Genomic DNA, 18,062 nt, shown 5'->3' on the forward strand with positions numbered 1-18,062 from the left:
CTGTGCAACCCCATAGACGGCAGCCCACCAGGCTCCCCCATCCCTAGGATTCTCTAGGCAAGAACACTGGAGTGTGTTGCCATTTCCTTCTCCAATGCAGGGTAAATATAATGACCTTCATTTTGCATATGGGGATCTTGCAAAAGCTCAAACTGTTTATAAATTATAGAACCAGAATTCAACTAGACTGACTGAAAGAAAAAGACATGTTTCCCCCCTGTGATACCATGCATATTTAAAAATGAATTTAAAAATAGAGATGATATTCCTACATCATAAAATGGGAAAAAAATACCAATTTCCTAAGATGTTTAGAAGATTAAGTCAGATAATCTATACAAAGTTAGGGCAGTACTACTTGAAAATAGTAGGTTTTATTAAATGCTGACTTTCTTCCATCTTGAGGTCCATAGTATCAGTTCAGTTCAGTTCAGTTACTCAGTCGTGTCCAACTCTTTGTGATCCCATGGACTGCAGCACACCAGGCCTCCCTGTCTATCACCAACTCCCGGAGCTTACTCAATTCATGTCCATTGAGTCGGTGATGCCATCCAAACATCTCATCCTCTGTCATCCCCTTCTCCTCCCTCCCTCAATCTTGCCCAGCATCATGGTCTTTTCCAATGGGTCAGTTCTTCACATCAGGTGGCCAAAGTATTGGAGTTTCAGCTTCAACATCAGTCCTTCCAATGAATATTCAGGATTGATTTCCTTTAGGATGGACTGGTTGGATCTCCTTGCAGTCCAAGGGACTCTCAAGAGTCTTCTCCAACACCACAGTTCAAAAGCATCAATTCTTCGACGCTCAGCTTTCTTTATTGTCCAACTCTCACATCCATACATGACCACTGGAAAAACCATAGCCTTGACTAGATGGAGCTTAGCTGGTAAAGTAATGTCTTTGCTTTTTAACCAACCTATGCTGTCTAGGTTGGTTATAACTTTTCTTCCAAGGAGCAAGTGTCTTTAATTTCACGGCTGCAGTCACCATTTGTGGTGATTTTGGAGCCCCCCAAAATAAAGTTTCTCACTGTTTCTATTGTTTCCTCATCTATTTGCCATGAAGTGAGGGGGCCCGATGCCATGATCTTAGTTTTCTGAATGTTGAGTTTTAAGCCAATGTTTTCATTCTCCTCTTTCACTTTCATCAAGAGGCTCTTTAGTTCTTCACTTTCTGCAATAATTGTGGTGTCATCTGCATATCTGAGGCTATTGATATTTCTCCCAGCAATCTTGATTTCAGCTTGTGCTTCATCCAGCTCGGCATTTCTCATGATGTACTCTGCATATAAGTTAAATAAGCAGGGTGACAATATACAGCCTTGACATACTCCTTTTCCTATTTGGAACCAGTCTGTTGTTCCATGTCCAGTTCTAACTGTTGCTTCTTGATCTACATACAGATTTCTCAGGAGGCAGGTCAAGTGGTCTGGTATTCCCATCTCTTTAAGAGATTTTTTTTACAGTTTGTTGTGATCCACATGGTCAAAGGCTTTGACATAGTCAATAAAGCAGAAGTAGATGTTTTTCTGGAACTCTTGCTTTTTCAATAATCCAATGGATGTTGGCAATTTGAACTCTGATCCTCTGCCTTTTCTAAATTCAGCTTGAACATTTGAACCATTTATGATTCACGAACTGTTGAAACCTGGCTTGGAGAATTTTGAGCATTACTTTGCTAGCGTGTGAGATGAGTGCAGTTGTGTGGTAGTTTGAGCACTCTTTAGCATTGCCTTATTTTGGGATTGGAATGAAAACTGACCTTTTCCAGTCCTGTGGCCACTGCTGAGTTTTCCAAATTTGCTGGCATATTGAGTGCAGCACTTTCACAGCATCATAGGATTTGAAATAGCTCAACTGGAATTCCATCACCTCCACTAGCTTTGTTCATAGTGATGCTTTATAAGGCCAACTTGACTTCGCATTCCAGGATGTCTGGTTCTAGGTGAGTGATCACACCATCATGGTTATCTGGGTCATGAAGATCTTTTTTATATAGTTCTTCCATGTATTCTTGCTACCTCTTCTTAATATCTTCTGCTTTTGTTGACGGCAAGACCAAGTATTATGAATTCTGAGTATCAGTTGACTACCTTGTTTCTTGCCGCTGGTATAAAATTAAAGTTGATCTCATGAAATGTCTAGGAGTCAGATTCTCATAAGCAACCACAGATCTCCCCACTGTGCTCTCGGTTGCTTCCCGGCTGGCATTTGAACATATCAACTCCCTGAGAATGAGAATAAGACTTCATAATTCAACTCATGTTGGTGTCAATAAAAAAAGACACATTATTTTGTTAAACAGAAGGAATTAGCATTATAAAAGAGAAGTGGCAGTCCATAGCCACTCTCCTTTTCTCTGTCAACATGACAGGACCAGAAGCCTGAAAGATCTGAAGACCCATATCCCTGTGGGTGATACTCAGGTGTGAGTTTGTGCAGGCCAGAAAATTCCTCTGGGACTCAGCTTCCTCACCAGTGAAACGCGGGAGTTTGAGTGCTGCGGTCACGTTCAGTTCTGCAGCACCCAAGCTCCATGATGGGCCTGCCACCTCATAGACCATATTAACTGAACTGCTTCTGCTATCTAGTAACAAATATCCTGACTAACAGCAGCTCAAATCATTAAGAATGCTTCTTGTTGAGTAAACAGTGTTTGAAGGTGGGTAGTGCAGGACCGGATCAGGAGTTCAGAGAGGTTGTCCAGAAGCCAGGCTCTTCTAAATTTCTTCTGCCTCACCCTCATCAACCATTGGCATTCGTCAGGGAGACTTGTGCCTCGTGGTTACAAGACAAGCTATTACATCTCCAAGGAACAAATGGAAGCAGAAGCAAAATTTCCCTTTGCATCCCATCAGGTCCCCACATCTCATTTCTCGGAACTGAGCCAAAGGATTAACATAGACTCATCATTGGCAATGAGAAAGAAGAGTCTACCTTATTTTAGACTGATTATCATTCATCTTACACTTCCTAGGGTGAAGAATACCTGCCCACTGACCTGAACAGATCAGATTCATAACAGCAGGGAAGAGAGAAGGGAGGGGATGGTCACTGGGTAGGAAACAAATGTGTCTGCCAGAGGCGCTTAATAAAGATGTTCTGAACAAATGAACGAGGGCCAAATTATGACTTTTCAGAGATCCTAAAAACTTTTGTGCTTCTGGGCATTTTCCTTCATAAAAATGTTTAAAATTACAGATTTCAGCTGAGTTGGTATGAAGAAAATGTGGTCCAGACTGGATTCACTATTATAATCAATATTAAGTTTTTTAAAGAAAAATTCTGATTTAAAAAATTTAAATGGAGACATTTTCATGAACCCTAAATACTGGGTCTACTGTGCCTCATGGCTAATTCCATCCTGGGTCTGTGTTGTCTGTCCAACTGGATGGTAAACACTTGAGGGTGGAGACCTTGAGACTGTGTGTTAGGTTGTAGTGATGCCCTCAAAGCCCCTATCACATCATTGTGCATCCAAGAACTGCCCAACAGATATGATGGAGTTGACCTAACATATCACTGTTTCTTCCTCCAGGGTGAACCTGGCCCTCCTGGTCCCTATGGCCCTCCAGGAGCCCCGGGTATTGGACAGCAAGGTGTTAAGGTAAAGATACTTGTCTCTTTGCCCTGATGATTTCTGAATTTATTGTAAGGCTGGGAGAACTGTGACTTGAACTCTGCTCAGTCTTACCTTCAGAGACACAAGGAGTCTGCCTGTAGATGAGTTACTTACAGTCTGGATGCTTGGACACTCACAATGCCCTAGTTGGGGCCAGTTACCCCAAGAATAATCTATGTATTTTTTTGATTGTTTGGAATGAAAGTTATTCTTGGCTCCAAATACCCACCCTCTCACCAATGTACATCTGGTTCTATTGAGTTTTCATGGACTCTAAATGTTATCACGCAAAAATGTCATTAGGATGTGAAATACCTTAACACATCAACTATCACCTGTTCACATCAAATAAACATAGAGGGGCAGAAGTCAGAAGAACCCTGACAGTGAATAAGTAAATGCTGACAGGTTTGTTGGAAACTCAGTCAGTTCAGTTCAGTCACTGAGTAGTGTCCGACTCTTTGCGACCCCATGAATTGCAGCACACCAGGCCTCCCTGTCCATCACCAACTCCCGGAGTTCACTCAAACTCATGCCCATCGAGTCGGTGATGCCATCCAGCCATCTCATCCTCTGTTGTCCCCTTCTCTTCCTGCCCCCAATCCCTCCCAGCATCAGGGTCTTTTCCAATGAGTCAACTCTTTGCATGAGGTGGCCAAAGTACTGGAGTTTCAGCTTCAGCATCAGTCCTTCCAATGAACACCCAGGACTGATCTCCTTTAGGATGGACTGGTTGGATCTCCTTGCAGTCCAAGGGACTCTCAAGAGTCTTCTCCAACACCACAGTTCAAAAGCATCAATTTTTCGGTGCTCAGCTTTCTTCACAGTCCAGCTCTCACATCCATACGTGACCACTGGAGAAACCATAGCCTTGACCAGACGGACCTTTGTTGGCAAAGTAATGTCTCTGCTTTTTAATATGTTATCAAGGTTGGTCATAACTTTCCTTCCAAGGAGAAAGCGGCTTTTGATTTCATGTTGTTGGAAACTAGGAAAGGCTGAATCTTCCCAATCCAAGGACTGAGTCTGTGTCTCTTATGTTTCCTGAATTAGCAGGTGGGTTCTTTACCACTAGCGCCACCTGGGAAGCCCAGAAAGGACTGAAACACCCAACACTCTGGGGTGCTCTGCATCATGCAGGATGTACTAGAGCAAAAGTGCTTATTTTAAATAGCCTTTCTATGTCATTGGGACAATAAGACTTCAACGTGGGGCTAAAACAGAGAGTAGTACAAAACAGTGCACTTCCAATGTAAGCAGGTGTCACCATGGATGGCATTTAGACAGTTAGCACATTGAGACCCCAGGGAATGAGGAGTTTATACTGGCAGAGTTACTGGAGAAGGGTTCTGAAGGAGATGAAAGGTGAACCGTGAGTGGTGAGGTGGAATGGAACAGGACAGGGCGGGGGTGGGGGGATGGGAGGCACCCCAGGCGAGGGGGCAGGGAACAGCACAAGCATTGTCAGTTGTTCTTCTCAGTAATCAGAATCAGTTGCACAGTCTGTCCTGCCAATTGCTAATCATTTCTGAAAACTAAAATTGCATCTAGGTAGGAAGGAATGAGGAACATTTGGGGGTAATTTGTTCACTTAAATTCAAGGTGTTTTTCAGGCTCTGGTGTTTAGTCACCGAGTCGTGTCCGACTCTGCGACCCCATGGATGGTAACCCACCAGGCTTTTCTGTCCATGGAATTCTCCAGGCAAGAATATTGGAGTGGGTTGCCATTTCCTTCTCCAGGGAATCTTCCTGACTCAGGGATCTAACCCATGTCTCCTGCATTGACAGGTGGATTCTTTACCTCTGAGCCACCAGGGAAGCCCTTTCCTCTTTTAGATTTTTTTTTTTTTTAATCTTTAGGAATTTGAAAAGTCTGACATTTTTTCTATTTATCTTTGTTGAAATCTCCAGAGTACTTTGTGCTATGTGTGTTCTTTATTTAAAAACTCAAGCTTGCATTCAACTATTTCTTCCTTGTAGGGGCAGAGGGGCCAGGAAGGAAGAATTGGGCCTCCAGGACCTACTGGTGTTGGTGAACCGGGCCAGACAGTGAGTAGCAAAAAATTCTAGGTGGAATTAAAAGGATAAATTCTTATGTGCTCCTTTGGATTAGACTATGGTTAAACTAATCTATCTTTATCTTTTTGAACAATAAAAGTCAATAAATATACAAAGGTCAGATCCAAATGTTAGTCTTCATAATACTTGAAAAAGGGATAATTATATGTATAGGATATGTACATAGGCTCTCTCTTAGTATAATCTCATGAAATTAATCAGCTTGTCCATGAAGAAAAGCATTCTCATATGTCAAAATTTTCTACTCCTAGGAGATAGGAGATCTAGATTCAGACTTTAATACCTATAATTTGTAATTGACTTTCCTATAATCATGAGAAAAATCACTGAGATTAATCCTCCAATCCTGAGTATACTCTAAAGTTAGAATTAATAATGGTAGACAGGTGTGCTATTTGCAGTTTCTACTTTATGTGGCTTTGATATTCACTGTTGTTGGAAAGGAAAAAATTTTCTGTCAAAAGAGAGTTGGAGAGGAAATGAGTAAAACATGACTTCTGGAATAAGAAGGTTTTTAACTTTTCAAGTCATCATTATCCTTCTGGAAAAGAACAGTAGCTGACTTGCTGGTCTAGACAACTAAATAGTTGGTCTCTCAATTGGGTTTTGTAGTTCCTTACATGTACATATTAAGACAAATATGTGCTTCCTTGCTATACTCTGGGAATGAAATGGCAGCATATTATTTGAGGGTTAGACTTTTCACCAATGTCTGAATACACAGATTCAAAAAATAGGACATCAAATAGAGGAAAAGTATACTGGTGTAATTAGCTGCTGTTTCCACTAACTAGATAGTACTCTTAAAACTTAACTACTGAGAAAGAAGAATATGAGTTCCCTGCAGACACTGATCATTCTACACTAGAGACTGGAAACCTAGAAAAGCAAAATGACATTAGCTAGAAAGACACAGGCCCAGACATGCTGCCGTGTATAGAGGGGGTACAGCAGAGAGTTTGGGAAGTTTTCGACAGAAATGAAAAAAGCTTCTCACAAGGTTCTGAGTCAGTGGGAATAAAAATGAGTTTCGTGTTTCAATGTCAAATCTTTATGAGCTGTCCAAAAGAAACCTAGATTTTTTGAAACAAGCATAAGACTTCTTTTCTTCCATATGCCTGCTTTTAAAAAATTAATTTAACTGAAGGATGATTGCTTTACAGTATTCTGTTGGTTTCTACTAAACATCTACATGAATCAGCCATAGGTTTACCACCTACTTTAACTTAACAGCTCTGCCTTGCTGCTGGATCCTAAAAGAGACTGCATGGCTAACCAAGGGACAATATGTGACTGTACATGTTGAATTATTCATCATGAACTGGGTGTTATATAAGACGTCTAGGCTACATGCAGCAGAAGTCCAGCATCAATTCTTGAAGATACAAATAGTTTCATGAGTAACTGATTTGGAGACTCTGATGGCATCTTCTCCACTGTTACTCTTCCCACAAGCCATACCTACAGCCCCATATGAACAGACAAAGGGAAAACAAACTGAGCATGTTAGGCTGGCCTGGCTGGAAGCAGATTCCTGTTCTCTTCATGAGCACAGAGTATGAAAATATTTGTGTCCTAGGTGAATGCTCACCAAACCACATCCATTTTAAAGACGGTTCTAAATAAGCAAATAGAATTCAGTCAATCTCATTTCCTAGCTCTACTACCATCCACTCAGTTTTACTGAGTGGCTGGGATGGAGACTATACACAGGAGCAGCATCAACTTCCTTTTAACAAAGCTAACTTGGATGTTGCCACTGCTGACTATGCCCAATCTGCAAAAGGTACATGGAAGCCTGATGTCACCTTTCTCTGGAAAGGGCCAGTTACATTTCTGATAGTATGTTGACTACCATGGAACTCTTTCATAATGGAGGGGGCCATGATGATGGCCATAATTGGTGAGGGGTGGGGGCAAGCAATTAATCAATAATCAAGTGAGGATTTGCTATTACTATCCACCATTGAAGGCCTTACTGTCTCCATAGATTTACTATGATGCAAACACATATGGATATATTTTCATTTATATTGCTTCAAATTCATGAGTTTCATGTCTCTGAGAAATCAACTATTTTGCAAGTTATTAGTTATAATCTCTTCAGATATTTTCTTTTTCCATTCTCTATTTATTTAGGAATTCTATTATTTAGTTGCATTTTGGGGTGGTTTCCTAAAACCTAACACAACGCACAAATTTATCTTTGTCTGCTTAGGAAATGTCCTTAAATCATCTCTTGTATTTTTAACTTAATAAGTATTTTTAAAAATTCTTGAAGCTATTTTTAAAAATCTACCTCTTTTTATTAATATATTTTTGCTATACTGTCCTCTTCGCTTCTTGTATTTCTATTCTTAAGACCTTTAATCATTTAAAGTCTACCTTCCCTTTTATTGGTATCTATTGGTTCACTTTTACTCACTGAGAATTAATTTCTTATATGTTTTGTACTCTGGCATCTGAATTTATTGTCAGCCAGGTTTAACTGTGAAATCCCAAGTGTTCTATGTTGGAGCATATTTGAGAGGAATGTGCATTTATTTGCATCTCTTATATATTCCAGGCACATACTTGATGTTAATGCCTTGACTAAGGTGCCCCAGGACCATCAACGTGGTATTGCTTGAAACTACAAACTCATATGCCACATAGGACCCAGTTAGGAGTGGTCAGGTCCATTCAGAGCCCAAGTGAAGTACACAAGATTCTTTTCATTCATAACACTGTGTTGATGGGAACACAGTGTTCTACCCTGCCCTTTCATTGAAGGTATATAACTTAGAAGGTCCTAGTTTTATGGGAGGATTTCAGTTCTAATTTCCTCCTCATCTTCCACTGAGTGAGCCTAAGTCTTTGTTCCCATTTCTTCCTCTTAGACTCCTAGATTTTGCCCTAGTACACAACCACACTTTTCACCCAGAACAGTTACAGTGTTAGCTTATAGGCATACCTCTAGTGTTCAGCTCTCTTTTTGTTTTGAAACCCTGTAACTTCCCTTATTTATTGATTTTTTGGGCCTTCATTTTAAAGGAAAATTTGTATTATTTACTTTTTTCTTTGTAGCTAGAGAGTTTTCACAGTATTGGCAGAACATGAAATTCTTGTTTGTTTTCTTGTGATCTAAGCCACAAGTACACAAATAGAGTGACACTGTGTAATCTGAAATAATTGGGAACTAAAATCATAACAAAGAGGGGATAAATTTCAAGAAATGTATGAAAATACTGTCCCAAAATATCATAATAAAAATCAGTAATGAGTTTTGAATTATTTCAAAGTAACATAAAGGCTTATCTTAGGACTGACAAAGCTTCTGCTGAAAGTTCTTTATATTTGTTTCTTTGCCTGAATCATTTCAAGTGGTTTCTAGTTTAGTACTAGCAACTTTTTTTATACAATAGTAATATAAATCTGATCAAATGAATTAATATTCCAGCCCCTTGACTGAACTATGAACTGACAGCTGCCATCTTTAATTATATGATTATCATTAGTTGTGTGATGATCTGACAGATGGCTGATTAAAGAATAATAAATTGGTTCAACACTCTTAGGGTGCTCTGTTTGGTTTTTTGGGAGCACTTTCAGTAAGAAAAATCCCCTGAAGTAAAACTAATTATTTTGAAATTAAAAATAAATTTCACTGAATATTAAGGATAATTTTTAATATTATTTAGCACATTTATCTTTAATGCTTACAACGTATATTGAAGCCACTTTTATTGATTATCTACACTATTGAGATTATGAAAGAAGATAATGATAATGGACAATTATATTTTATCTTGTTAATGTCTCATAAAAAGCATTTCTGGTCAGACTCTGTTAATTGATAATTAGTTTCTTCCACTAGATATGTTTTAATTAAAGGTGTTCATTAGAAGCCAAATAAGAATGTCAGAGTTATAACTAGATCTCATAGCCTTTGAAAAAGATACCTTTTTACTGAGCATTTTTGTCTTTTAAAAAATAATCTGTTGGTACCATCTTAATAAATTGAAAGTATAGTTCATCTAACCTAAGTACCTGCTCTTTCTCTTCTCTGGTCAGCAGTCATCATTCACCTTGACTGTTTAACTGGAAAACTTGAGAATATACTGATGGTGCAGAATATTACTCTGACAGTTCCCAGGTTTCCAGTAATTAAACCTTGAAGCACTGTTTTTTTTAAAGGCCCCTAAGTGGTTGTTCACAAGCGTTAACTCTGTTCTCAGGAGCTTGGAAAGTGTGACTCCTCAAAGTCTTCATTATTTTCATTTTCACCTTGGCTAATGTCTTCTGGAAATGCAGAGATGGACGCAAGTGTCAGTGCTTGCTATATGTGGCATGCGTCTGTCCATATTGCTTAACATAAACCATACTCTGATACTACTTTATTTGCAAAAACTTCATAAAAGGACTTTCTTAGCAATTGAAGGATCCAAGGAAAACAATTTTGATCATGATAGCAAGCAGATATTTATTGAGTGCTTAATATGTAAGAGCTTTACATCTCTTTAATCTAGTCCTTATATTAATACATGTGGTTGAGGTAGATACTATTGTTACCACTATTCTGATGTGAATGCTGAACTTAGAGAGATGGAATTATTTAAGATCACACTGCTAATATGTAGCAGAGAGGTGGCTTGAACATCAGTCCAAATGACTCCCAAACCTGCTTTTAGTTTATCATGCAAGACTGTAAACTCTATGAGACAAGGAGTGGGCATGTCTGCTGTTTTCAGATGCTAGCACAGTGACTTGTACCTACCAGGCATTTGGTAAGCAGTCATTGAATGAATGGGAAAAAAAAATTGAATGACCTGGAAAAAGACTCCTTTGCATTTCATGAAATATTGGGTTATTTTCATTTGAGGAAGAGGAATAGCTTGTTAATAATTTTTTTTGTACAGTGTGTAATATTAGCTAGGGCTTCTCTGTCTAGTTTGCAATCTAGTTTTCACACCATATTTCTTTTTTTCCTAGTTAATTGCTCTAACGTTAGATTACTCTGTCATGGATATTAGGACTTTGATTAAGCCCTTGGATGGTTAAAAGCTAGTTTTCCCATAAGCACAGCAATTTCAATTGAATTAAATGCTAGTTTTTTACTTTAATTAAAGCCTTTACTAAATTGGCTATGCACAAATACTAAAGAAGGCTGTCTTTTAAAAGATATGATTTTAAGGAAAGCCCCCCAAAATTAGCTATGGGGTACAATTAGCTTTCTCTTTCACAAATCTGTAGCTGTGATTGGTCACTGATGTGCATCGTGCTGTGTTCTAGCTCTGCTCCCAGGCTGGAGTAGAAAATGTTTCTTAAATCACCTGAGATTACTGTAGACTGAGCCCCAAGATCACTCAGAGTGTCTACACGGGGGACCTCCTTTGAGGCTCTGGGCAACTCAGTCTTGTTCCAGCATAGATTTATTTCCCTGCCAGAGAGTCCTAATTATCTTTCTACATCCACTAGAGGAAAAGCTCCAATTCATGCATCTACCATTCTTGTTGTTAGTCTCCTTTCTACCTGTTGTTTTTTTTTTTTTTTTTTTTTGCCTTCTGGTCAAGAAAAAAGAGAGAACAAATTCATCATCTTTTAAAATTCCTGGTTTAAGTGAATATTTTGTTGTTGTCTGTTTTAACCAGTATGCTGCCTGTTCATCCATTTCAAAACCTGAGACTGTACTGTTTTTCTTTCCTTATGTGAGAAGTCCCCACCTTACTGAGTGCCTTTCTGAGCAAGAGTCACGTGGACTTCTTAATTTTAATCATTGAGATCAAAAGTCTTGTTACCTCTTAAAAGATTCTATCAAGATTTCTATTTGCACATAAAACTCCAGGGGATTCAACCAATTCCAGAGAGAATTCAAGTCTGAATCCAAATTTATCAGGATGGAAATTAAAACAGCATGTAAACAGAATTCAGTGCTTTAAAACAGCTGTGTGGTGATTTTTTTCCCCTGATACCTAATTAAATTATTTCATCACTTTGCATCCTTTTTCAGGCCACACAGTCCTAGATTTTTAGCCTTTCCTCATAGGGTTGATTTCTTCATCCTTATTCTGAAGCATCACTTCACTTCCATTTTCTGCCAGTTTGAGAACATCAGAATAGAACATCTTATGCCAATCAAATAGAACAAGTATTTAATATCATGGGAATATTATTCTTCACAACCATATGATCTACTTATCAGCATGGTGTGCACTAGGAGGACAGATTCTCACTAATCGTGTGAATAGGACTGGATCATTGCATGCCCCTGTGAACTGAAATGTGACCATTATCTTTCTTCTTCTCTCCTCCCTTCTCTCTCCTTTCTCCTATTTTCTCACTCTCTCCTTTTGCTTCTCACTCTCTTGTGTCCTAACCAGGGTCCCCGTGGGCCTGAGGGACCACCAGGAGAGAGAGGCTTACCAGGAGAAGGACTTCCAGGACCAAAGGTAACAGCACCTTCTACATGGAGGAGAAAGGCATTCTATTGCATGATCATTAATTATAAATTAAAAAACTGTGTCCTAGCCAATTATACCAGGTCAAGTATTTTCCTGACCATCTTCACCCTATTAAATGGATTTTTATGTAAATTTTCCCTTAACATGAAGCTATAGTGACATTTGCAATTATAAATAAGTAATTGCAAGGGTGCTGCTTCATACAATTACTGCATGTGAAATTAGAAAATCTCTTAAAGTCATTCGTAGTCATTAAAACCACAGGGATAAATAGCACTTTTATGCCCAGAAATTAAGTTATTGAGCATAGCTATATACCAAGTTTTGGAGAAGGAAATGGCAACCCACTCCAGTATTCTTGCCTGGAGAATTCCACAGACGGAAGAGCCTGGTGGGCTGTGGTCCATGGGTCTCAAAGAGTCGGACACGACTGAGCAACTAACACACACACACACACACATACCAAGTTTTACCCACAGCTTTGTTCTGTGAAACAGACAAGAAACAATCTAATAAACCAATGTATCATATTATTGCCATTAATATAAGAAAGGCAATGTGGGTGGGTGGAGGGAATCAAATTTGCCTTACTACCAGAAGCAGCAAAATGTTACACAAGAGCTACCTCTCACCTGGCAATTGAGATGTTAAATGTTTACACGGCCTCCCACGTGTAATTCTTGCAGCTTAAGTTCCTCTAGACCAGGGCTTGGCTAACTTTTTCTGTAAAGAACCAGATGGTAAATATTTCAGACATTGTGAGCCATGTGGTTTCTGTCGTAACTATTTAACTTTTGTTGCTAAAGCATGAAGGCAAACCTAAGCAATGGGTGAACTTGGCTATGCTTCAGTAAAACTGTATCTACAAAAAAACATGCAGTGGGCTGGGGTTGGCCAGTGGGTTGGAGTTTGCTGATCCCTGGTCTAGACTCTTTACCCATATTATATGGCTCATTTGCTAAAGGTAACACAGGAAATGATTTTCTGAGAGACTGTGTGCAGCAACAACAGAATTTCAGGGTAGGTAAGGTCCCTGGGTTGGGAAGGTCCCCTGGAGAAGGGAATGGCTACCCACTCCAGAATTCTGGCCTGGAGAATTCCATACAATCCATGGGGGTCTAAAAGAGTCAGACACAACTGGGCAATTTTCACTTTCACAAAGATAAACTGGAGGTCCTCTTTCCTTCTTTCCTAAACTGTTTCCCCCAGACATACATGCATGCACACACACTACCCAGAGAAGCATGTGCTGTTTTCTAAGTGTCTAAGACCTTCCACTTCATTCAGTCGAGTCACTGAGATCTGACCTTCTCAGTACGGTCTAACACTGTAAAATTGCTTCTCATTTTCAGCCTCTTCCACCATGATCAATATTTAGTTATCTATGAGAAACCTAAATCTCAACTGAAGGGAGATCAATTAGCTAAAACAAATATATCACACGAAGTTGTGAGTGACTGCGGGGTTGAATTTTAAAAGAAGCCCTTGTTAACCAACAAATTTTAATTTGTTATAGCAAATGGAAATAATACGTTGGAAAAGGGGATATTACTAATGCCCTCACTTAACCAAAATATCATCACAAGAAGGCAGAGGTCAGCAATTCGGCACCACATTTCAGAAAGTTTTATCATACATAATTTCTTTAATTTTTTTGTGGCACATAGTAAATTTCTTTTCTTTTTTTTTTCCATTTATTTTTATTAGTTGGAGGCTAATTACTTTACATCATTGCAGTGGTTTTTGTCATACATTGAAATGAATTAGCCATGGATTTACATGTATTCCCCATCCCGGTCCCCCCTCCCACCTCCCTCTCCACCCGATCCCTCTGGGTCTTCCCAGTGCACCAGGCCCGAGCACTTGTCTCACGCACCCAACCTGGGCTGGTGATCTGTTTCACCCTAGATAATATACATGTTTCGATGCTGTTCTCTTGAAACATCCCACCCTCGCCTTCTCCCAGAGTCCACAAGTCTGCTCTATACATCTGAGTCTCTTGTAAATTTCTAATTATGTATAGCCCAAACAACCTGGAAAATTCAAACAGCCAGAATTATTTCTCCTTATAATCTGTGGGGTTTAAAGAAATAAATAAATGAGAACAGAGTAAATAAAACACTGGGAAGCATATTTCAGGGCGCGTTTTACTGGCAGTTTCAATGGCATGGTATAACATTACATTCCTTCATAATAACCCATAGCACTGCATTGCCCTCTGACTCATTAAAGAAAGAACTTATTATATTCAGTGTTGTTTTAGGATTGACTGTACACAGATGTACTCTGTGGTAACAATCAGAACCCATTAGACAGACTTCTTCACTGTCAAATAGCAAGACCAATAAGAGTTTCCTGTATGTACTTCTTGGGGCTACTTTGCAATGACATGGGGCTTAAGTGAATAAATAATGACTACAGAAAGACATAAGGGTATATTTTCCTAGGTTTCTTGCAAATGTTCTTTGATTTTTCTCTTGATTCAAATGAATTTATGAAATGTGTGCTATTTCTGATCAATTCTGTGGTTTGTTTTTCATACAAATGACAAAGTGTTATGACTTCATTGACATGACATTATAACCAGAGTGATTCACATAGGCCATGTGACTCTAGAAGCATACCTAAAAAGATTTTCCATAAATTCTTTTAAAACTAAGTTTTCAATAAATGTTTATAAATTTTGGTATAAAACACTTAATAAATAATTCCTTCTTAGCAAATGTTATTTCACATACTGAGAGACAGATTTTCATTATGTAATGGATACGGTTATAGAAATGGTAAGCAAACAGAAGACTGATTCAGTTAGTTGTAATACATGATTGATTAGATCTCCCACTTTCAGATATTTCTGATTATAATAGGAATGGGGCTCTTTTCCCACTTCAGTGATGCTGTGTAAGTTTTCTGCTTGAACAGATTCTTTTATATTTATGAAATTTTAATGCTTTTTTTTTTCAATTTACAAATCTTGGAGTTAGAATTACCCATTTGTAGTAGCAGTGAATTTTGATGTTTTGAATGCTTTACCTGTTTTAAAATCCTGACGTTTATTATTGCATTGATAGCTCTCCCATATACTTTCAGGGTGAAAAAGGTTCTCAAGGACCAATTGGCCCACAAGGAGAAGAGGGCCCGTCAATAAAAGGGGACAAGGTACTGCATATAGGGTAGATAACAGAAAGGATGCCAATAAAATGACTTTTCATTGTTCTTTATGTATGTACATTTGTGAACTATATACAACCTGACAACCATACCACACAGGTATCCAGTTAACTATAAACATTTTAAAGACCAGTAGGAAGGGAAAGCTGCCAGAGAGGGAAGGGATATAAGAAATGTGTGAAAAACACAGATGTCAATTAGTTTGGAGTCATACATATATGTCAATGTCTAAACATATCATTATATTAGAATAACAATTGACATGGACGATTATCTTGGGTGTTGTGTTTCTAATTGAATTTCTTATTTCTTTTGTTTACTGTTTACTGGTAGCTATCTTTTCTGGGTATCTGTATTTAAGTAGCAGAGACAGTTGTAAATGGTGAACTACACAAATTTCAGACATCATACAATTCTTAGTTCAAATAGTTGAGCTCTGGTGGTGTAACTCCAGTTCCAAAACACTCTAAAAATACATAAGATGCTCTTTGTTCCTTTGGAGTAGTGACTACTGAGTACAACACAAATGCTGTGTTATAAGTTCAGTAGATTAACTTTTCCAGGTATTGTTGACAGGCATTTGTGGTTTTATACCTGGAGCTCACGCAAAGAAGACACTGAAATAGGACAGTGTCATCCAGTAATTGCAAAGCTTTTATCTGATTTTCATTCCCTTTCCCTTCTCCTTTCTTTTTTTCCTATTCTTTTATATTCTGGGATTCAAGTGATTAGATAAACACTTCTGTGATAAGGACTATCAAAAATACACCATTTTACAGAACAAGGAAGTAGCTTTAATACAGATATTTAAATGTAATTCCCCAAAGAGGTCTGTTATATGAGTTGTTGAATATTTGCAGAACAGTGATTATGAATTGGGTTCGGAGTTGGAGGGAGAGGACTTGAATCTATCAGTTGTGTGACTGGGAGTTGAAAGTAGTAAAGTGTTAGTTGCTCAGTCATGTCTGACTCTTTGTGACCCCAGAGACTGCAGCCGGGCTCCTATGTCCATGGAATTCTCCAGGCAAGAATACTGGAGTGGGTAGCTATTTCCTTCTCCAGGGGGTCTTCCTGACTTAACCTCATCTGGAAAATGGGGGTGCTTACTTTCAGAGGGTTTTTGTGAGGATTAAATGCAATAAAGCATGAAAAGCATTTGGCACAATGAATGCCTCATGATAGGCAATCAAGTTCTGAATCGGAGTAACCCAGCTTTGAATTAGAACTTGAGTCCATTACATGTTTTCTTCTGTGGACATTTATTTAGATGAGGGGTTGACACAAAGTGAACCACTAAGAAGCACATGCCAGGGCCTGTCTTAATGACAGGTTCAGGTTTTTAATATTATATAAACTATGATCTAATCATGTGCTTTTGTTCACAAAAGCATGTTTATTTAGCCCAGGCATTGGCAAACTATAGGGCGGGCTGCCTGTTTTTGTAAATGAAGTATTAGACACACCTATTCATTTAACTACTGTCTGGTTGCTTTTGTACTACTGAAACAGCATTCATTGGTTTTGCAAGAGACCTTATTATGACTCTCAAGCATAAAATATTTACTATCCAACTGTTTAAGAAAATGTTTGCAGATCCTGATGTAGTCTAAATACAATGGACATTAAAATGAGCGTATTGGGCTTCCCTGGCGGCTCAGTGGTAAAGAATCCGCCTGTCGATGCGGGAGACACAGGTTCGATTCCTGATCTGGGAAGATCCCACATGTTGCAGAGCAACTAAGCCTATGTGCCTCAACTATTGAGCCCGTGCTCTAGAGCCCGGGAACTGCACCCACAACAGGGGAAGCCACGGCAGCGAGAAACCCACGCACCACAGCGAAGAGCAGCCCCTGCTTGTGGCAACTAGAGAAAACCCACACAAAGCAATGCAGACCCAGCACAGATATAAATAAGTAAATAAAGCCTATTTGTCCATGTCACCTAATCCAATGGTCAGCTCTCAGTTGTCAATTTACTTGGCCTATCAGTAGCATCATCCGCTAGGATCCTCACCTTCTTGAAAGAATATCTTCACTGCTGGTTCTTCTTTGTCTCTCTGACCTCTAACACTTGGAGCACCCAAAGGGCTCAGTCCTTGAACCTTCTCTCCTCTCTTTCTCCTTGAAAACTTACCCAGTCTTGGCTTCAAATGCCATTTATATCATGAGAGCTCCCAAATTGACATCTCCAGCTCACACCCCTCCCACCTACTTGATATCTCTGTTTGGATGTTTATTTTAGGTATCTCAAACTTAACACGTCTAAAACTGAGCTACTGGTATTACACCCTTCCCCAGCCTTGCTTGATTTCAGTCTTTTCCCTCTCAATAAGTGACAAGTATGTTTTCCCACAAACCTCAAAGATATCCTTGATCTGTAGCAAATCCTGTTGGCTTTACTTGCAAAATCTGTCTAGGAGCTGAGCACTCCCCACCACCTTCACTCAACAGCCTGGTCCAGGCCACAATCATCTCTCATACAAACATCTCTTCCATTTGTTCTCAGTGTGACTTCCAGAGTGAACATTTGAAGACTAAGCCAGATCTTTCACTCCTCTGTTCAAAATCCTCTAGTGGCTTCCCAGCTCACTCAGAGAAAAGCCAAAGCCCTCACAATGGCCTAAAAGGCCCTGTCGATTGCTCTGCCTGGTCCCACTGCCACACATCCCTGACTTCATCTTTTACCACTTTCCTTCATGCTCACTAGCTCCAGCCACATTGTCTCCTTGCTGTTTCTGGAATGTTCCAGGA

General features: G+C 39.2%; 1 protein-coding gene across 3 annotated transcripts in view; it reads left to right on the forward strand.

The window, feature by feature from the left end:
• Positions 1–18,062, forward strand: part of COL28A1 (collagen type XXVIII alpha 1 chain) — a 186,720-nt gene that overhangs the window by 43,918 nt on the left and 124,740 nt on the right. For all 3 annotated transcript variants that reach the window (XM_020898977.2, XM_020898978.2, XM_070471132.1), the window contains exons 12-15: positions 3,539–3,607; positions 5,603–5,671; positions 12,061–12,129; positions 15,232–15,300. In XM_020898977.2, the coding sequence (XP_020754636.2) occupies positions 3,539–3,607; positions 5,603–5,671; positions 12,061–12,129; positions 15,232–15,300 (276 nt within the window). The remainder of the gene's footprint in view (positions 1–3,538; positions 3,608–5,602; positions 5,672–12,060; positions 12,130–15,231; positions 15,301–18,062) is intronic.

This window comes from Odocoileus virginianus, chromosome 1 (genome assembly GCF_023699985.2).
Source record: "Odocoileus virginianus isolate 20LAN1187 ecotype Illinois chromosome 1, Ovbor_1.2, whole genome shotgun sequence".
NCBI classification, from domain to species: domain Eukaryota; kingdom Metazoa; phylum Chordata; class Mammalia; order Artiodactyla; family Cervidae; genus Odocoileus; species Odocoileus virginianus.